This window comes from Panthera pardus, unplaced genomic scaffold, assembly GCF_024362965.1.
Source record: "Panthera pardus isolate Hobbes unplaced genomic scaffold, ASM2436296v1 HiC_scaffold_10, whole genome shotgun sequence".
Classification (NCBI taxonomy): domain Eukaryota; kingdom Metazoa; phylum Chordata; class Mammalia; order Carnivora; family Felidae; genus Panthera; species Panthera pardus.
Window position 1 is genome coordinate 86,724,727 of NW_026526655.1, and position 23,268 is coordinate 86,747,994.

Genomic DNA, 23,268 nt, shown 5'->3' on the forward strand with positions numbered 1-23,268 from the left:
CAAATAGCTAAATACCGTCAGTATTTTCTCAAGGAAAAAACATCATAGGTCAGATTCAAACAGATTCAGATTTACCAAGACAGTTAGTGTTTATGATTTGAGCCAGCTACAGGTCCTCTTCTAGCAAACTTGTGTTTGAATTAGTTTCCCATTCAATGGCAAATATTAATTGCAACTTTACACTCTGATTTAACCATCCCTGAGAAGTCCATGTACTTAGATGCCTCCTATCACATTTTAAATGCTCTCTTAAATATTCAAATTATATAATTATGCCTAATTATGCAATACATTGTATTTGAATACAAAATCATAATACACTTTTGGCATCATTGTCATATTACAGCATTTGCCTTATTATGCTGTGGCATTTTGAGTATTTTTGATCAAACAGTATAAATGGAACAGGTTTTGCATACTGAGCATCTTAAAACCGACTTTAAAGAGATTTACTATCAATGCACATTTTCTGTTCGGCTGGAAAAAATAAGAACTTTGTAGTGTGTATTATGAAATGTTAAATATTAATACTATTTAAAGTTAATGGTATGCCAAAGAATATGGCTAATAATACATTATACAATTAAATGCCTATCATATTAGCTCATCTATTAACAAAATAAAACAGATTTGAACAGGAGGGTTCTGAATCATGTTTTTTTTAGCAAGGGTTGCCCATGTGTAAAAGCTAAATTATTTATTCAATTTTTAAACTGCTGGATGCGTCAGTTTGCAGTTATTTGCATTATATTTGAATGCTTTGTCATGTGTTTCTGATACAACAAAAACAGTTTTCTCTTTTTGTATCGAGGCATTTTCTCCTGCACAGCTGCCACTAACAATATCCAAAAAAAAAAAAAAAAATCAGCCAAAAAGCACCTTCCTCTATGTCTGGAGAATCACTGAAGAGACAACAAAGATCTCAACACCACTGCGTCAGACCCTTTGCTAAACCGCATTTGTTATCATGTCTTAAACTGGTTCCCAGGTACATAGTTCTGCATCATTGTTCTGACCTTTCCAGTTTTTACCCTGCTTGTCCAAGGTTAAATATCTTATATTTCATCATCTATGTTGTAATTTTATATATCTTGGTCCGTGGATGCTTGTAGACCATCATGTGCTTGGCTTAAAGGATAGTTTTTCTTTTCTTTTCTTTTCTTTTCAGTGTTGGTAGCTTAAAATACCTTGAAAGCATGTGGGTTTTGCTTCTAAAACATTTCAAAGATTATATATTAATAGAATGCTGAGCACATGTGAGGGCCCATGCTTGTGTCTGAGCAAGCTAACCAACTTAATTGGGAAGCAATTACCCCTTTCCTGAACCTATCAATTACAGCAAAGTTTACGTACATCATCTCCCAAACCAATTATTGCTTGTTTAAAAAAAGCCCCCAAACCCTATGCAATGAATTCACCTAGAGAGTTGTGAGCATGTTTGAGGACTGCTTGAAAGTAAGAACACTGCTTGAGTGATGCCTGGCATCTCTCCCACACACCAATCTTCATGACATGGCATTCGTTGTCTTAACTGTAAAAGTTCATTTAATCATTGTAGAGAGCATCTTATTTCTGGACACAGCGTGCCAAGTTTTCTTAGGGGAGCGTTCTCCTTCCTCTCTCCATTTGTGTGCCCTGGATGGGACTCTACCTACATCTCCAATATGGAGCATGTGACCTTCATCTCAGCCAACCGGCTCATCATACTGTCTTCGCCATAGTGGTTGATTCAGGGATATTGGTAATGACTGAATTTTGGTCATTAGGAGCCAAGCCTGTTGGAAAAGAGATTCCTGATGAACTAGAAGCAGGGACCATGTTGACCCAGAGATACTGCAGTCATTTTACACCATGTGGAGACTAAGAATGAAGCTAACATGCAGCAGAACAGAACTGACAGCTCAAGAGAAGCTGAGGTTGTTTATGTCCCAGAATTTAGAGAAGCTTAAATATTGGCTGCTTCTTGAATTTTCCAGATTTACATGAAAAAAAAAATCAAGGACAATTTAGATAGGCTTTCTGTCCTTTGAAATCAAGAGTTCTATCTGATTCACCTGTACTTTTTATTTACTATGTTGTTTCCTTAATGGTGCTGACTTTTTCAGCCTCTGCTTTCTCATATACCAAAAGACCAAATAAAGCAAACCTCTCATTATAATCTGTGATGAAGGGGATTATATTTTGGCCGATATAAGGAATGGGCTGAGAGCATATTAAAAGACAAGAGACAACTAACTTGAATATTGAGATTTGGTGCAGATGGTGGGTTTCATCTATTTTTTTCAAAATTTGTCTTAATGAAAATAAATCTCCTCAATCTGAGCCCAAACTAAGTGAAAGTAAAGTGGCAAGACTGTGGTTAGATGTATCATTTTAGTTTTTCTCTATTTAAGGTGATTTGCTTTTCTCTCAATGTAGTTCTATGCACAGTGAGACAATACCTTGATGGACAGAAAGGTGGTGTTCATGGTCATCAGCTGAAGTCATTAACATCTCTTTTGGAGAAGATTATTTTAGGCTTCTTGTCATTCCAATGGGAATCAACTCAATTATATATGGTTCACATAATTAACAAGAGTCAACTAAAATAGTCTAGTCATTCCTTACACCGAGGGAAGAATTCAACTTGTGGATAAAACAGAGCTAGTCTTGGTAAAAGGGTTAAGCAAAATGTGGCTTTTTAAAATCTAACTCATTGTCAGAGTCAAAGCTTTTTCTCTTGAACTTCCTAAGAGTCCTTCTGAGTTCCTCATTCGTTAGAATATATGCTTCTCCTCTTCTGTCTGACTCTTTCAAAACTTCCTGTTCTTTGCTGTATCCCTTGGAGGTAAGCTAGGTTGTATGCTAGTCTTCCTGACAAACAGATTTGTGCTCATATTTCCTTAATGTGTAAGCCTCCTATGATACTTACATTCTAATAGTCAGATTTTATTTATTTCGTACCATAATCCAGAAACAGAAAGTACGTGGCATGTGCCTATTGAAGCTTTTTCTTTTCCCCCCAACAATGCCTATGCCATACATCACTAATGGATGACAGAACTCGCTCTCCCTTATTGAAAACAATGTTTCAGTGTCCATCTTGACCTAACTATCTAACCAGCTACTAACAATCAACCATATTTAGTATAAGAGGTGAAATGATTTGCCTTTCCTGCCAGATAAATTTCCTGATAAATTTCCAGATAAGTTTTCCTGCCAGATAAATTGATTTTCTAATTGTGGCATTTCGGACATACTGAAGTGATGGTGGGAAATTATTTTATATGTAAAGAATTTCCTTCATCAGCACATAAGCATCCACCTACACTGCCATCAAATCAGGTTTGTCCGTGAGTATTTTAAACATAGTTAAATAAGAGATATAGATTTGGGTGTTACTGAGCAGTGCTTTTTATACTGTCATTTGAATATGGATGTACTCAGTGACCTAAGTGAGTTTGTTCCACCTCCTCCAGTTTAGATTATTTATAAAATAATTCAGGGCACTTCTTTGTCAAAATAACACATTCCATCTAGAGAAGGCTAAATCAAGTACTCTAGTCCCTGCTTCCTTTTCCTTCCCCCTTGCCCCCAGAATAAGACTATTCATATGGAAAACAAAACACAGGCACTATTAGAACAGTATCATCTCTTATTTACTTCACAAAACAGAATACAATATGGGTTGCTGTGAAATACAAATGAACTGTAATCCTCATCAGGTTTGGAAATAATGGATTCAGGCTAACATTTCCAGAAGAAATATGAAGGCAGTATTCTAAATTTCCTATTCTTTCCCAAATGAGTTTGCACAAAATGTGTCGCTAAGAAGAGTAATGTGCCCATCACATAGTGAAATTTCCCACTTGCAAAATGAAAATGAAAAGTCTGCATTTTAGGATGGCGTATTTAAACACATGCACCATGCTGTTTGTACAGTGGGGAAAACAAAGCTCCCCCTACTGGAGCATAAAAAAGCCTCCTCTCTTTCCTGCACCCCATGGCTCCGTCATATGCAGGAAGGCACAGAAACATATAGTCTTCCCATTATCCCGCACAGAATCCTGGTTCTCTCATCAAAACATCGCATTTTCCTCATTTCAGTTAATTAAAGGACAGCTGGACATTTCGTTACTGCGCCAGTCTCAGCTCTGTCTAGTTGAAGTGGGGCATGTAAAGGTCTTGGTCCCAAAGACACTTTCACCCGAAACAAATGGTTTTAAAATTCATGCCTCTGATGGAGAAACTTGAAAAAGAAGTAAAAATAATCCTTACAGTGTGTCTGTATGTGTGCTGGGTATGATTTTCACAACACACAGGTACATATATATATATATATATATAGGGAAAGTGAAACTCAACGGAAGAATAAACACACACACACACACACACACACACACACACACAGAACACGGGCACACAGGTACACACTTTAAAGATTTTAAAGATTATTTTTTATTTTTTTCATATATATTATATATATTAGATAGGTACAGGAAAGAATAAAAACGTTGCCACATGACTAGTGAGTTGTTATTAATGGTTGAATATTAGCATTTATTGGAAAAATCTCTAGACATATGAAACTCAGTATGTATCTATTTTACTCTATACGCATAAAAAGCCAATGTAAATGTGAAAGGTTTAGACACTTAGAGGTAGAACCAAATTAAAGATAGACTGAGAGGCATAACCAAATTAAAGACAAAACTAATTTTCCCATGTTAATATATGAGGCAACATGTTTTATCAAGAGGGCAAAGGGGTTTATGATGAAAAAAGATTCTAATGAAAATTTTCTTCCGAAGAATTTCTAAGCTTTCATAATTGAAGTGTTTGCCGTCTACAGAAACAAACAAAAAATCTGCAGTTAACCGAAATTAAAGATATTTCTTCCAATTCGAGAAAGATAGGGGCATGGATGGACGAGGGGGACATTAAGCATGCTCCCTGTATCTTTTCAGGGTTTTGATGTAACTCATGTGAGCCACTCTGGGGACTCTCTCCTCTCCTCACAATCAGGTGGGCAGCCTTTAACAGCAGAGAGATAACAGACAATTGGAACAGTTCTTGCCTTTGAAATAGGTTCAATTATAGTTCACAGCCATTTTCAAGATGAGCCTCACATTTTCACTCTTTTTTTCCTTTTTGAAATGAAACCTGGGCATGATGGCTCCTTCTGAATCAGCAAATAAATGATGCACTTGAACACTGTCTTTCCAGTCTCTCCTCATGTGCAAGACTAAGCAAATGCCTTGCTTCAAGAGCAGTTTTAGACTCTCTGTATTAAAGAAGCTCTCTGGGTTTAGGCATTGGAATCCTGGTCATCAAGCCTCCCGTTTCTCAGGGATCTGGGGCATTACACTCACTCTGTTCTGAAAACAATACTGATTGAATCTTTGACCAGATGATTCCAAACTCTGAGGGGTGTATGAGGTGAGGGGAGTGTCTGTGTGCATGTGTGGCTACAGAAGGAGAGATGGTGCATCAAAGATGTTCTTTGCCTCTTTTCTTGTACCCTTTTATGGGTTCAGGTTTAACAAATGTTCAGAAAAAGGTGTTTTGGTATAGCTGTATAGTCTAGACACCATCCTTCACTAGAACCTCCACTGTTCATGTGCATTTTCAAAGAAAATAATACAGTCACAGATTGACAGCAAGCCAGACTTCTTTTTTTTTTCTCCTTTCAATCCTCCTTTTATAAGACACAAAATACAAAAGATGCAACTTTTTCTAGAAGTGGACGAAATATGATTATGATCTGCAGTGAGTAGGGGAAATATACAAATCAGATCTGTCACTTGTTTCCAACAACTAGAACTGGGTTACCTCTGATAAAGGAGAGTGCACCTCTAAACCCACTATACTAGGTATGTTGGAACCCATAAAATTTCCAATTACTGCTTCAGAATTTATTGTGCACATATGGAAAATAATACTTGTAAAACAGAAAGGGGTTTGTGCCTTGTGCTGTCAATACTGTGAAGGATGGGGTGATTATAAAGCAAATTAACAATACTTTTAAATGTGCATTCACTTATCTTTCCAATTAAATCCTTGTTAAACAACTGCACAGACAGTAATGGCGCTTCTGCAAAGCACTGATCAAGACAGTTTTATTGTAATTTTTACTCGGCAACAATTAATCAAGTAGGCATTTTCTTTATTATTAAATTATTTAGTTAATAAATATTCTCAATTGGCCAACATATTTGTAGTTTGCATGTTATTTTTGATTTTCCTACAGAGGAACATATTTGGGAATTTTTCCATTTTCTAGCAAAGGGACCATTAAGGCATGTGATTTTACAAATTTCTTTTCTTTATAAGAATAACTGTGAACAAGTCCTTGAAACTTTAAACCATTCAAAAACCCTATTTCAACCATTTTATTTTGTAAGGGATGCAAACACATTGCTTTTAGCAGATAAGAAATGAGAGATTTTGCTTTAAGGCGTCTTTCTGTTGGGGTAAGCAAGAAAATTAGCATTTTAGAAGTTCATTAATACCAGTTACAGACTTTTGAGTCAGGAAGCTGCACTGTAGTTAACGTTTTCTTTTCATATCCTAGTGAAGTGAATAGTACCTGAATATTATTCTTCTATAAACACACAAGATGGTATAAATTGAGAAACAGATAAAGATATCTAGAAGTATGTTTTCCATTTTTGGATTTCCATTTTTGTAATTTGGAGATTTGAATTTATCTAGCTAGTATACTTCACTTTTCAAGTCTTTTAGCGGTTCTTTATATGGCCTCTTGTGTTTTGTACCTTCCAAAAATTTTTAACTAGGAGGAATTCCTAGGAAATCAGATTAGTAATGAGGGCAGATACCTGGCTTTAGCATTCATGAAGACTACATTAATTCAGAAGTGAGAATAAACATATGAAAGATACAACAGTTTCTTGAGTCATAAAAAGAAAATTTCAGGCAAAGGCTAGTTTTATAGTTAGACAAATGGTGTGATTTGAGCTGGGTCAACATTACTTTTTGAAATGTCTTATATAAAAACTTGATATCCTCACTACTGTTCTGATTATAGAAGGCCCCTTACATTATACTTCCCAGGATGAGAAGAGAGCATGATCTCATATACTCAGATTAACAGAGTGTCATCTTGAGAGAAGACCCTTGGTAGATGGGGGCGATAAAGTCCAGTGGAAGGCAAGGGAAAAGGGAGAGGGAGAGGGGGAATGGAGAACATGGGTGCTATAGGTCTGAGTGTGGAGAAAGTAGGTTCATTAAGACTCAACATCTTGAAGGTGTCAGGTGTAAGGACAGAGTGACCTGAGAAGCTCCAGAAGCACTCTTTAATTGATAACTGAACCCAGTTTCAAGTCACCTAGATCTCTGAGGACAAAACTTATAATGCTGCCGCCGAGGCACACATTTCTCCTGGCTGAAATAACAGGGCCTATAAGGCGCTTGCACACAGTGGATGTGATGGCGAATCCAGAAGCAACTGTGAAGTACATTTCACCTTCCAGCACTTAATGGTTGGGAAAGGGAATGAGATACAGTGCAAAATAGATGAAAATCAGTATTAAACCACAGGTATAACATGCTATGTGAAGAGAGTAGGAAAGAAGCTAATTCCTATTGAGATTTATTCCAGGAATCGTGTGATTTGTGTTGTTTCCCAATCAGCAAAACCAGCAATGGTGTACCTCTCACTCAGAAAGACAAATATGCTGTTCCTTCCATTGAAACCAATGAAATAATTATGTACATACTTACTCCAGTCCCGCTGGTTGATGGGACAGTGAATCCCAACAGAGTTCAAAGAAAGAGCAAAGACAGGTAAGGGAATACTTGATGGCTGTCAGAACATGGAAGGAACAGATTAATAAGAAGGGACAGCAGCGCACTCACTAAGGAAAAATGTAGCAGGGAGAGAGGAGGCCACAAAAAGACAAACAGTCTGGAGAAACGTCAAACATGAGATGGTGAAACAGTAAGAAAGACTGTTATTTAGGCAAAATGATTCCAGTGGGCCCTTTAGAATCTTACAGACATTATGTTGAGCAGACTATTGGATACCCTGCTCACCCTGAGTGTCCCCAAGATGGAGACCAATTGTTGAAAGAGTATAGCTAGGCTTTGGTTCCAGCTTGTTTCTAGATTACCACGAGACACATAGTGCCTTCTTGAAAGATACGCTGAATGAACAAATGCAACATTCAGCTATTCATTTAAACTCATAGGGACTTGTGTTCTTCTATGAAGTGGATAGCTTTCTTATAAAGATCTAGGGAGTCAGCACTTAAAAGTGCTTTGGAGAACTGAACCTTCTCTTGGCATGTCCTTCTCTTAAAGAAGATTCACCTAGTTCCCTAAAACAAATGTCTTTTCAAAAGTAATTATGTGCTAATTGTAGGAAATGAGGAAACAATTGAGAAAAAAAGATAATAAAAATGACCAGTACCTAGTCTTAACATATTATGCATTTATGCATTCTTGCCAATGTTTTGGAAACAGAGTTCAGCAATGCCTAGTAAACTAGTCCTTTTGAGACTCATGTCTAGCATGTAGAAAATGCCTCACCTTTTTGAAGGAAATGGCTCAACCTTGGACCTAATCAATAAATTAATTAAAACGTGTAGAGACTATTGGGTGTATGATATTCTTTGAGGTAATATAGGACAGAAGGTCTTAAAAAATATGAGCTCTGCTCTTTAGCAGTGTCCAGTGTGTTGAGAAGATATGCTATGTACCTAATTTAATGTTATATGACACACATATATAATAATATTCATGATAATTACGTAATAATAATATATATCAATTGTATAGTAATAATAATGTGATTATTGTGCATTGAGCAGTCGAAAGTACAAGCATAGTATTTGAAAGGAATTCCTCTAAATTGGGGTAATCCAGGGAAAATGTGAGTGATATTTAAATAATCCAAGGAACATATAAGATTAGTCCTTTATCAAATATTCTTTACTTAAAAAAACCTGTACATATCATTTGATTACGATGGTTGTCTCCATTAGGATGGGTCTCAGGGACATAGTTCAATAGAACTTCCATTTCTATGTGGTGTAGCATTTTCCAGTGTAATGTAGTCATTGTCTCATGTTGATCGCCTCATTTCAAGAGAATGGACTATCTTCCTTTAAAGATAAGAAAATTGCCCTGGGGAGAGTAATGACTTGGGCAGGACATCACAGCTAGTAAGAGGTCATACGGAAACTGACCTTGGGTTTCTAACTCCTGAGCCAGTGTTCTCATTGCCCCTTACTGCCTAAAAAAGAATGGTTCAAAGAGGCGCACGGAAAATGAGACAGATTGGGATATGCAGTTTACCTCACAGAAATCATTTACCATTATATCTTCACTGAACTATTGTAACAACCTCCTAACTGTTTTCCTGCTTCTACTCTTGCCCTCTGAAATTTATTCTTCTCATAGCAGCCAGAATGATTAAAGACAAACACATAAATAATATCAGATCATTTCCTGATTACTATCCCTCCGACACCACAGTGACTTAGAATGAAAGGCAAAACTTCTCATCTTCATTTACAAGGGCCTCACCGGACTGGCTTTGCCCATCTCTTTGACCTCTGTGCCCTGATTTCACACAAGCCCTAGTTCCTTGGCACTAGTTTCCCTCTGCCTGCTCTGCTTTCCCTCACATCTTTGCATGCTTCTCTCCTTCCGATCAGATCAGGTTTCCACTCAGATGGCTCCTTTTCAAAGAGATCTTTCCAGACCATCCAATCTAACGACCTTCCCTCTTATCTTCACCAGTTATTCTCTATTACATCACTATCTTGATTCTTTTTTTTAAAACGTTTATTTATTATTGAGAGACAGAGAGACACAGAGTGTGAGCAGGAAAGGGGCAGAGAGAGGGGGAGACACAGAATCTGAAGCCGGTCCAGGCTCTGATCTGTCAGCACAGAGCCCAACACAGGGCTCGTACCCACAAACCAGAGGATCATGACCTAAGCTGAAGTCGGATGCTTAATCGACTGAGCCACCCAGGCGCCCCTCACTATCTTGATTCTTGACATGACTTATAAGCATCGCATGTGTTTGCTTATTAGCAATCTCATTGCACTAAAATTACACTCCACCACAGCCTGATCCCCTCAAATTCTCCTCAGTACCTAGAAGGGAGCCTGGCTCATGGTAAGTTTTCAGCAAATAATGCTGAATTACTAAATCCCTACTTGAAGTTTTCCTTCGGCAACCTAAAGCTGTATTTTATTCTTTAAACGAATTTTGCTCCTTTCTTAATTCTTCTCATATACTTTGCAGTTTGTGTTACTTTATTTGAGTCACAGCAAGAGCAGGGCAGTCACTCACAATCTGAGCCCGAGGTGCCCTTAGGCAGACTGATATGGAGCTGGAAGAGCTTTGGCAACAAGCAGTGGCACTGAGAGGGATCAGACTGGAAATTCACATAAGCAGGTGACAGTCCTGTTAACACGGTCTTAGCACCACTGGGGTTTGGGAGTCATCCATTGTTCCCTCAGACCATCTTTCTTGGCCTAATGAACCAGGTTGTCAGGCTGGCTCAGGTCTTCCAGCTTCACAGCTGCCTCCTCCTTTCGCCAAGCCTCTCCTGTGTGGTCCGTGTTGGACAGTCAGATCGTGACTTCAAGTAGAGGTGGGAGGTGAGGACAAGTAGATGGTTCATTGGACTGTTCATCGAAACTCTCAAATTCTAAAGATTTTCTTCTAACCATCACTGATCATCCACCATTATTCATTAATCATTCTCTTATTGAATCCATTCAGATTCGATAAATATTTATCTAAAGACCATTATGTTCCAGGTACAATGAGAGCTGAGGATACTTAGGTGACCAAAAACAAGCAAGGTCTTGCTCACATAGAGGTGCAGTAGAGAGGAGGGAGGGAGGCACTGAAGCAACAGACAAAGAAGCAAGGCAGTTCCAGATAGTACATGTTCTGAAGAAAATAAAACAAGACACTGAAGTGGCAAGTGACTGGGTGGGTAGGGTAGAGGCATGTGTTTCAGATGTGTCAGTCTCACTGACGAGGTGACTTGAGTGTCAAAAAGAAAGCCTTGTCAGGGTCTGAAGGAAGCACATATCAGGTAGGTAGGAGCAAAAGCCAAGGTCTTAGTAAGGATATGAGCTTGATGTATCTGAGGAAGGAAACCAGGGTGGTTAGAAGATAATGAGGCAAAAGAGAGGTACATGGTGATATCAGAGAGCTGGGAAGAAAAGAATCTGTGAAGCCTGCAGATCCTAGTATTTCTTGCCAATTTACACTGAATAAATCACCAGACTTTTTGGCTATTGGATTAGAATAGCCATGGAAATACAGGCTCTGTGTCCATGTGTTGTGTTTGCTGCTGAAGTCCCAGAATCCTGCATGTTGCCTGCCTGGCACATAATAAGAGCTCTGTAAGTGTCTGTCAATGGAAGGATGATGTAAAAACTAAAATCATATTTTACGGAGTTGACCTCTCAGTTTCATATTGATCCTGATGTGCTTGGGACCCTCAGAAAAGAGGAAAGCTGACGGGATACCTGCCACTCCCTCCAGTGGGCCCACGAATGTGAGAGCATAAAAGACAATGTGTTTTGAAATCTACGTGTCTCTAAGTCATTCTGATTTTCATTTGAGCATTGCTTCAAAACCCCACATTTGTACATTTTGGACACTTATCTTCAGGATTTGCATGGAAACCTGAAAAAGTTCCTTGTTGGCCGTGCACCTGTTACTTTTCCTTTTTGAGAAGCAGCTTTGAGGTGATAAGAATACTTTTTTTTCCTAAAGCACACTTTTGTTAGAAAATGCTTCTAAACTACACAGAGAACTTGGAAAAGAGGTGCTAGATAAATATATGTGAGTCACAGAAGCTGAAATTACCAGCAACAGGGACTTCCTGTGTGAAAACAAAAACAAAAGCGTTTTTTTCAAAATTCAAAATTCAGAGCGTGGCGTTAACAAGAGCGATCATTTCATTGCTATTATCCAATACGGATTTTCTGTCTACCTGCTCATTCCCAACATTTTGGAGAGCTAAGCTGGCAAGCCAAGTTATACCACAGCTGCCAATATCATTCCTGACTTGCCCAATTGCTAACAACATACTTTGTGAAGGAAGAGTAAGTCATATCTCCTCAAACTTTGTTATATGAAGGTAGGAGAAGGGGACACAGGGTTCTAAACTCTTCATTTCTGTTCCATGATGCTTTTATCCAGTCTAAAATTAAATGCTCGTTTATAACAGTCTGGGAGAAAATCTAACATAGCTTGAGTTTTCTTTACTGCGACACCCAAGAAATGGAACACAATGAATGGAACACCCAAGAATACGTAACACAATGTATCAACATATATTGACATAGAGTGGGTTTGTATTAGAAGTTCATCATTCTCTTATTTTACTTTATAGGAACAGGTCTCTATTTAGCCCCCATACAGTATTAGGCACTTTGCTATATTGGGGAGACAGTGATGAATCGAACTTCCTACTCCTGATGAAGTCAGAGGCAGGTAGGAGTTATTTATTAAAAGGATCCTTTAAATGAAGTCTTCTCTTATAAAAGAGTTCCACAGACAGGACACCAAGAAAGTATAGTATTATAATGAGAACAAGTGGTTTGGATTCTTTGATGTTAAAAAGAAGAACATGTTTCTCGCCCCCCCCCCCCCCCCCCATGGTAAATTGAATCCAGGACTCAGCAATACATTCTTTGGAGTAAGTTTAAAATGGATTCACTGTCTGGCTTCAAAACATATTAATATTGTGGTCTTAGAAAAGTTACTTAATCTTTCTGAATTACAATTTTCTTGTGTAAATCATGTGGAAAATAAAGTTTATCTACCTTGCAAACTTTTATGAGGATGACAGCTAAGTCTAATTTTCCATACCCACCATACAGCAGATTCTCAATTAAATGCTAGCATTGGCATCATTTAGTTACATTTTTAAATATTATTTACTCCTTCATTTTTAAAGCATATCCTTAGGGAAAACATCTTTCCTTTTTGATTTATTCTAGAATCTACAACATTGGAAAACAGTTGTAGTTGTAAAAAATAGATCAGTAATTTAAATCATACTACTAACATACATGTGACATCTGTGGCATTTTTTAGTTATACTCTAAATTGTAACTCAGAGTTCATAAAAGCTAGTGAACATCATTAAATCAATCAGTAATCAAAAAGAAAACCTCTCATCATTAGAAATTATGTTAACAAAAAGAGTTCACAGTCTATTTCTGCCTTACTCAAATATAAACCTTGTACGTTTTATGGCTTGTGGGTCTCGTCTCCACTAGATAACCAGAATAAAATGAGCTGGATGTTGTGCAGGGGTTCCCAAACACGGCTATGCACTTGACTTACCTAGGGAGGTTTTCTTTTAAAAGAAAATACCTATAGCTTCAACCCCAGACTTTTTATACCAGAGTTTTTATGACTGGGTTCCCAAATCTTTATTTTTCAAAGCTCCCTACTTGATTCTTGGGGTAGAAAAACTTTATATGACCCTCAATTATCCCCTGATCCTTGTGTTTATGTCTTGTGTAATCCCCTCCCCTAGGGTATGGATAGGAACTGTGACTTGATTCTAACTATCAAAAGGCACCAAAGGTGATGGGATATATATAACCTTCATGATTATGTTACATAGGATTATAACTTTTGCTTAAGCTACTAGCCTCTCCTTTGCTGCTTCAATGAAACAAGCTGCCATGCTGTGTGATGGCCTATGGAGAGGTCCACAAGGCCTTTGGTCAACAGCCAGTAATGTTGAGATCTTAATTCCAACAAACCACAAGGAACTAAATCCTAATAATCATGTGAGATTGGAAAGTCCACCTGTCCCCAGTTGAGCCTCCAGGGTGAGGACCCATCCCTGGCCAACGTCTTGAGAGTAACTTTATGGGGATTCAGCTAATCCATGCCCAGACTTCTGACCCACACAAACTGAGAGATAATAAATGTGTGCTGCTAGAAGCAGCTAAGTTGGTATTAATATTGTTATGCAGCAGTAGAAAACTAATATAATTCTGAAATACAGTGTCAGCAACCAGTGATATCAAGTATAGTTAAGAGCAAAAGTAAGCTTGGTGTGTTTCCCCACTAGTTTTTAATTTTTACTACTTAATTCTGTTGGTGATGATGATGATTTATGATGACAGATTTTTATAAATATCCTCGGATATTGGTAGTTACATACCTCTGACTGATTTAATTTCTGGTGTCAATTGCCAAACCTACATGGCAAAACCATAATTAGAATTAAGAACTAAAATTTTGGTAGACTTCACTCACCTCTCCCATGAATCTGAAGCTACGCTTTTGGAATCTGGTGATTCCCAGAGCCTATTGATAAAATAAAACTAAATTTCTCTTTTGTGTCAAGGAACCCAAAAGTCCTATGAATTTGGCTAGTGAGACAAATCATTGGATGGCAAGCAGTCTCCAAAGCTGTTCCCTACTTGGTATTTCTTCCTAGAAAAAGAATCTTAATGCCATCAAAGAAAATCCAATCAGGTGGAAGTCCCAAACCATACTTGATTATTAATATTTAGTATCATGACTGTCCTAAGAAAACTAAGTTGCAGTGATCTGATTTCATCTAACATCTTAAAGTTAGCACTGAATATCACTTGGCTGATTCAGAGCTTTTAAAGCCCTTGCGTTTTCCTTATTATTCCCATTTTGGAAGTGAAGAGTTTGAGATTCAAAGGGGTTAAAACTGTTTCCATTAGACTAACAAATAGCTCAGAAGCAAGAGGCAGCAGTTCCACTGATGTTCACCGGGTGCTCTCTGTCCACTGGCTGGTCTCTGCCTCTATCTCACCGCAGCATTAGGTCAGCTTGTTATTGCTTGGCAGGTAATAAATAATAAAATATAACTCATTATAAATGGATGATATAATTTTGCTTTAAAATAAGTAGCCAGAATTTGTGTATTTTAGATACTAGAAGTATTCATAAAGTTGTTATTAGAATATTGTGTAAAAACTAGGGTGCCTAACTCAGTTGGGAGAGCATGTGACTCTTGATTTGCAATTGTAAGTTCAAGCCTCCCACTGGGTGTAGAGATTACTTAAAAATAACATCTTTTAAAACATAATATTGTGTAAAGACTAAAGACTATATAAATATACATGAATGGGAAGAGCTTACTGTTTTTACTTCTGTTCAGCATTATTTACTAATGACAGTACATTTTTTAAGCAGCTAGAAAGCAATACAAGCTTTGCCATCAACGGTCTTTGAGCTCCCAGACTTCAATGTAGCTGAAAAATGAGGTCTAAGAAAGTTTCCAAAGCCCTGAACGATGTTAGGGACTAGCCCTTTTATGATCAAGTGATCTTTTCAGCTTTAATGGGAAAAATAAATCATTGTTAAAAGATAATCTTGTCACATGGAGGCCAGAAAGGTGCAATATCAATGATTTGACTTACCGAAAAACCACCCTACAGAATGGGATAAAGCAAGTAACAGTTTGTTTTGTTGCTGCTGTGGTTGGCAGTCAGAGTGAAGCAGGCTTAAGGAAATACCTCGTTTTAAAAATAATAAGAGGGCAATCTAAACGTACTTACTAGAAAAGTGAATGGACTTGATACAAGGGCTATTTTATAAGAACAGAACTGCCAATTGTTCACTTCCTTTCTCTGTTTCCTCTTTTATTCAATTTTTGATGCTGCAAATAATATGAAAAGCACGGGGTAGCTCTAAACTTAATGCTTTGCTTGGCATTGTGGTACACATCTATATAAAAGTAGTTTAGATATAGTTGGTAACATGAAATTGTTTCTCTAATAGTTTATTTTCAATGGAGCTTATTCTTAGCATGTTCAAAATAAGCAAATTCATCTCTTTAAGCCAATGTTTAATTTGGATTATTATGCCAATAAGATCTGGGTGAATAAAGATATGCAAAGTGCAAGACTGTAAATTAATGGGAAAAAAAAAACCTGTCTCCCATTTGAAACAACACACACGCACAATCATATGCACACACACACACATACACACACCCACACACCCAATTAAGATTCTTGGCCATGTAGATTTATGGCATTTATATATTTTGTTCCTCTGGGTGTGAAAAAGTGAAGGAGGGTGTCCCTAAGATTCTTCCTTTAAATTTTTTTCCTATATATGGAAAACATGTCTAAAATCCTGGTGGGAAGCAACTTCCTCCAGTTCAAAGAAATGGTTAGAGAGAATATTTGTTACTGGGTACTAAGAAACACCAGTCTGGAAAATTCCCACTCAGTTCTCCCCCCAGTGCTTCGTGGTTCTCCCATTGGCTCATGGGCTTCAGAAGCTTCATAGTCAATATTTTCCAAAAAGGATGCCAGTCTTTCTTGTCCCTTTTTTTAGAGAGTGAAAGAGAATATCTAAGTAGTACCAAAGAGCGTCTGAGCTGAATTTGGAGTTTGGGAAATCAGCCTAGATGGGCGGCTTAAACCAGAATGTTGATGTCAGGAGGAGGGGATGCAACCGAGTGAGATTTCCAAGACCCACTTTCAAAAGTTCTCAAGTCGGTTATGCAGCATTCTTAATGCTGAAGTCGGTCCTTTGCAAAAGTACCCCCATGTAAGAAAACCATCAGGTTATAGATCATGCTGAAGAATCAACACAGTGTCACAGGCTGGTGACAGGCTGACATCTCAGGTCATGGACCAGTTTTCTTTGGGGGATGCTCTCATAGAGGGTAAGAGTTGCATCAGCAAAATGTCATTGAAAGCTGTCACCAAAGACAACAAACGAGGCAGAGCACTGCTTATTCATGCACCGATGGCCCAGTAAATTGAGAGTTCTCAATGACTGCTGAAGGCAACATCAGAATATTGGATTAAAGTAGCTTCTTGGTCCAAACACAGATATGTAAAGCCCTACAGAGAATGGCAATGCCAGGCTTCTTCATAACTGTGATGTTCAGCAATTTCCTAGACATTTTTCTTTCTTGAACTATTTATTTTTTTTTAATGTTTATTTGTTTATTTTGAGAGACAGAGAGAGACAGAGGGCACAAGCGGGGGAGGCGCAGAGAGAGAAAGAGAGAGAGAGAGAGAGATTGAGAGAGAGAGAATCTCAAGCAGGCCCCTCGTTTTCAGTGCAGAGCCCTGGACGGGGCTTGATCCCACGAACTACAAGATTGTGACCTAAGCCGGAATTAAGAGTCAGAGTCTCAACCGAGTGAGTCACCCAGGCACCCTTCTTTCTTGAACTATTTTAGTCAAAGTCCTATGGCAGTACTTGTCACTTACAAATACTGGAAAGCAGGTGTAAACAGAAAGTCAGTAACAAGGACGTGTAGCATGAAGACTGATATCTGCTTTTATAAGACGATAATCAACAATTAATGAATGTGAAATGCTCAATGGCAGTAGTGGTTTTCAGCATAGGCTCTGAGTCATAGAGACCAGGGATCTAGTCCCACCTCCTTCACTTACTTGAACTATGACCTTAGGATATTATTTGACATCTCTGAACCTCAGTTTCCTCACCTTTAAAATGGGAACAATAATAATTCCTATTCTGTGGGATGGTAGAAAGGACTAAGTTAAATGGTATAAGTAAAGCACTTTACTACAGTGCCTGGCATATAATAAATTATGAAAATATGTTAGCTACTTTTATAATAATAATAATTATTATTATCAACATTACTAGTTATAATTAGAACATGCTTTTCAAAAGCGATCACTTTGAATTTAACTTGTATGCCATCTGATCTGGAAGTATAATGAGGGTATCCAATTCCTACTGATTTAGTGAGTCAAACAGAAAACCAAAACAAATTGAATCATTCAACTGGTGTATTTAGAATTGCTGATGATTATAGCATTCACGAAAGTTAGTGAAATACATAAATTGCAATTGAACTGTTCTTGAAAATCCCCCAAATCAGTTTTCATTTGTCTAGCCTAATGGTGGGTAGGACTTGTTCATTTTTTAAAATGTATATTTAGAACCATATAAATAAGAAACATTGTGGAATGTGAACATGGAGGAAATAAAAGGTGTTAATACAATGAGACTATGTCAAAATCATGTATGTTCCATCTTTGAATACAAAACAATGCATTGCTTTCACATACCGCTTTATGCTTTGCATGGAATTATCTATCACTCATTGCCACTTTATTTCCTTGCTCTCTCTCTCTCTCTCTCTCTCTCTCACACACACACACACACACACACACAACACACACACACACACACACACACACACACACACACACACACACACACAGAAAGGAGGCTACAATGTACATAGTCAGCCTCTTTGTACCCAGCACTGATTCTCTTCTAAGTCAGCTCTGCTGTCAGAGATCAGTGTGCATATAGATGGGAAGGTCTGACGTTAGCACCAAAGTTATGGGGTCACTCCAGAGATTTCATTCAAAGGATAATCTGATTAACAAAATTTTGAGGCAGACCGGTATATGCATTCTTTTATCATCTAATTCAAAAACCTCCACAACACAACTTGGATGAAATCGCCAGTATCAAAGGTCCTAATGTAGCATAATTTGTGTTGAGCATGCTGCATTGTGACAGTGCTATAAACCAGGGAGACAGTTTACTGACAATTCTGTGCTACCAGATACCAACTCAGGCCTCTGTCCAGCTTTACATTGTCAACTCTCATGGAAACATGAGCAGCTACACAGCCTCAGAGGACGCTGAAGTCTGGATTGCAAAAGATGAGATGGACAGATTTCATATTTTCATTGCAGATTTTTTTTTTGCCTTTTCAAACTGCTGAGCATAATTTTTTTAAAAGGCAGGAAATGCAACTAGTGTTTGTTTCTAGCATGGCTTCTGTTTTGAGATTTCTTCTTTGTAGAAGAAATGTGTTGCCCAGCTGTCTAGAATCCCAATCAGGATATGGCTTCAGTATGAAATATATTAAAAGAATGATTTTAGCTGGTTATAAGCAGGAACGAAAATGAGGCTAGGGCTTTTTTATCCAATTTTTACTCACAGAGGGGGCATTCTGGTTCAGTCCAATGGGCCCACTATGAATAAATGAGGTAAAGTTTAGTTCTGTTTTTGGGGTTTTTTACCCCCCCCCCCCCAGAAGGAGAGTAATTGTGAAACACAAAGGTTCACATTAGTGAGCAAACAGAGCTGACGAGATTCTCAGTTACAAAGATTCTCAGAAATAAGAATCATGTGTCCACTGGCCAGAACTATTGCATTCAACTCTTAAAAGGGCGGTTCAACCCAAATTACACTGTTGGAGGATTTAATGCTTCTCTGTATTAATACTTCTCCTATTTGCAACACACACATATACACAAACATTATTCAACATGTATTAATTAAGACCTCCCTTTATGCACACCCTAGGGCTACTATTGGTTAATGGGGGAAGAGACAAAGATGATTCAAATCCTAGCTTTTAAGATGTATAGAGATTTTTTGACCCGTTTTTCTGTTCTCAACCAACTTACGATGTTTGGGTCTGCTTCTTTCCTGTAACATTTCCTATTTTTATTTTTATTTTTATTTTTTAGAATTCATAGCTTTTTCTAAAAGAAGTTTCAGGTTTACAGAAAATCTGAGTGGGATATATAGAATTCCCATATACCCCTCTACCCTCCACCCCAACACACAATTCCCTTATTATTAACATTTGCATTAGTGTGGTACATCTGTTACAATTGATGAACCAATATTGATACATTATTATTAAGTACACTCTATAGATTAAGGTTCACTCTTAGTGTTGTATAGTATGTAGATTTGACAAATATATACTGACATGTATCTGCCATTATAATATCAGACACAATTGTTTCATGGCCCGAAAACTCCCTTGTGTTCAATGAGTCGTCCCTCCCTCTGTCTACATCCTTTGCTACCACTGATCTTTTATGGTCTCCACAGTTTCGCCTTTTCCAGAATGTCATATAGTTGGGGTAGTACAGTAGACTGCCTTTGCAAAATGGCTTGTTTCACTTAGCAATATGCATTTAAAGGTCCTCCAAGTCTTTTCATGACTTGATAGCTCATTTCATCTTATCACCAAAAAGTATTCCATTATATGAATGTACCATAGTTTGTTTACCCATTCACCTATTGATGGACATCTTGGCTGCTTTCAAGTTTTATCAATTATGACTAAAGCTGTTGGAAATATTTGTGCACAGGCTTTTGTGTGAACACAAGTTATGAACTCTTTTGGGTCAATACCAAGGAGCACGATTGCTGGATAGTATGGTATAAATACATTTTCCTAAGAGCCTACCAAACTGTCTTTCCAAGTATCTGTATCATTTTGCATTTCAATTAGCAATGAATGGGGATTCCACACCCTTGTCAGCACTTGGTGTTACCAGTGTTTTAGCCTTTGGCCATCCTGATAGGTGTTTAGTAGTATCTCATTATTGTTTCTATTTGTAATTCTTTGATGATACATCTATTTCCTAATTTTTAATTCTTTTACTTACCTATTACATATTTTTCTAACGTCTATGATTTTGACTTTGATGTTCCCATCATTCATTTATTCAAGTACTTATCCACATGGATTAAGTGTTTATTATATGCCAGTAGCATTTTTCAAAGCTAGGTTATTTTTCTTTATTTTGCCCTTTTATTATTCTTTTTTTAAAATTTTTAGTTTGCCATTTTCCACTAATTATTCATTTCACGTAAACTGTTAGTTGGTTTTTCTGTCTATTAATCTCCAAGTAAGCTGGCTATCTTTTATTTCTCTGGTGACAATTGCTTACTCAACTTTCTCTTGTTCTCTTCAAAGTGTTTATCATTATAGATTCATAATACATACAGCACAGAGTCTGAAATATCGTTAGAGATGAAACTACTGAGAAAAATGAAGTGAAGAAATCACTTACCTTGGTTGACAATAAATCTTAACTTCTGTATTGTCGCCAGATTGCCACTAACTCGGTATATTCCATCAACATCTAGACCTGAAAATAAAAGGGCATGTTTTATATTTGTCCATAAAAGAACTGAAAGGATAAAAGAAAAAAAAATTAATAAATGTGAGAAGGAAGGAAATAGTAAATCAACACGAAATATCCCTTCCTCAGAGAGAAAACAAATTTCTGTTCTACACCAAGAAATCTTAATAGTTTAATTTCAACAAACTAATCATAAAATTCAGTCATAGTTAATCATCAACAAATTTAAGTCTAGTTGAATCATAGAAGACCAATAGGTAGCATTGGATTTTACACTGTAGTTAAGGTTCATTCCCCAGGAAAAGGCACGAATTAAACTAGTGGTGGACAGGAGAAGAACCTTTACATATACATTGTTGCTCTTTTTTGAACAGAAAATAACCCAAGGCATTTGTGAAGTCTCCCTTCCTCTTTCTCCTTCCCTCCCTCCAGTCTAGTCTATTCTATTCTATTCTATTCTATTCTATTCTATTCTATTCTATTCTATTCATCCTATCCTATCCTATCCCATTCCATTCTCTTTTTCTTATAATCGCTATAATGTAAGGTGCATTGGTCTGATTATTTGAAACTACAGAATGAAAATCCGATTCCAGATGTATCATTAGCCTGATCATCTCTAGTGTATTATAGGTAAAGGGAGTGTTCTGTTATGTAAGGAAAATAAAGAAAAAATTTTCGACAAAATGGTGAAATTAGTTTCAGATTGTTTTAAAACTGGTCGTCTATAATTCAAAATAACTTATCCTGGCCGTGGATTTGGATAATCAACCACTTGTTTTCCACACATCTATTTATGGCATCTAGTTATTTCCATGACCAAGTTATCGAAAAATGAGGAAACAGGAAAATAGAAAGAGAAACACTTACCAAAACACTATTACACGCCTTAAGGGATATTGATAACATAACTTTAATGTCAAGAATGTATATTTATTGATGTGTCCAGGCTCTCAGAGAGGCCAGGGATGAGGTTACCACCCATCTCCCTATTTCTCTAGGGAAATGGCATAGCACCATGATTAAATACTGTAATTCACAATCATAAGTATTAAATAAATTGGTAGAAATTATTGTCATAACATAAATAAGGGCTTTGTAAAGCTCTTTACTGACATGAAATAATCTCTTTTACAGTAGGAGCATTTCTGCCATTGTGCATATTTCATCAGTAGTTTAAGATAGAATAACATAACTTGCAACACTGGTATTTAAAAATTTTTTTTAACATTTTAAAATTTATTTTTGAGAGTAAGAGAGAGAGACAGAGCAAGAGTGGGAGAGGGTCAGAGAGAGAGGGAGACCTAGAATCTGTAGCAGGCTCCAGGCTCCGAGCTGTCAGCCCAGAGCCTGACGTGGGGCTTGAACTTACAAACTGGGAGATCATGACCTGAGCTGAAGTTGGACGCCTAACCCACTGAACCACCCATGAGCCCTGCAATGCTGGTACTGATGGTATAATTCAAAACCATTATTCACTACTTTTAAGATTTTATTTTTTTAAGTTTTATTTTATTTATTTATTTTGAGAGAAAGGCAGCGCGCAGGAGGGGCAGAGAGAGAATTCCAAGTGGGTTCCTCACTATCAGTGCAGAGCCCGATGTAGGCTTTAAACTCACGAACTGTGAGATCATGACCTGAGCCAAAACCAAGAGTCATACGCTTAACCAACTGAGCCACCCCAGTACCTCTGAAGGCTTTATTTTTCTAGAGCAGTTTCAAGTTTATAGCAAAATTGAAGGTAAGGTACAGAGATTTCCCATATGGTTCCAGTTCTTCATAGACCCATAGCTTCCCCAATTATCAGCAACCTCCACTAGAATGGTACATTTGTTACCACTGAGGAGCCTTCACTGATACATCATAATCAATGTTTATCATTGCACTATGATTCATTCTGGTCTTGTATATTCTGTGGGTTGGAATATGGATAATGACATATATCCATCATTATAGTATCGTACAGAGTATTTTCACTCCCCTACAAATCCTCTCTGCCCACCTATTCATCTTCACGATGTTTGCCCTTGCATGTAATCAACTATAGAGCAATTTGGAGTAATATCAATAAAATGAAATAGCTGTTAGCAAATGTATTAATTGGTTTAAGTGTTGTAATTCTAGAATAATCTAATAATAAACTCTTGAATCTGTGTCCCTTCCTGAGAATTATGAATTTATGAGGAATTACGATGAAGTTGGACATCTATTAGTATGTATGAATGTTTAAGACCCCTCCACTGATCAAAATCACATATATTATTTCTTTCTGGTGCACAAAATAGCTCCATTAATCAAAAGTTACTCTAGTTTGTTTGCTTTTAAGTACAATGTGCATTTGACAACTGAAATGTGACAATAATGTTAATTAAAA

General features: G+C 37.3%; 1 protein-coding gene across 2 annotated transcripts in view; it reads right to left on the reverse strand.

Annotated features, from left to right (window-relative positions):
• The window catches only part of ARHGAP15 (Rho GTPase activating protein 15), a 610,088-nt gene that overhangs the window by 177,482 nt on the left and 409,338 nt on the right, over positions 1 to 23,268 (reverse strand). For both annotated transcript variants that reach the window (XM_019455105.2, XM_053909137.1), the window contains one exon: positions 20,823 to 20,900. In XM_019455105.2, coding sequence (XP_019310650.1) covers positions 20,823 to 20,900 — 78 coding nt within the window. The remainder of the gene's footprint in view (positions 1 to 20,822; positions 20,901 to 23,268) is intronic.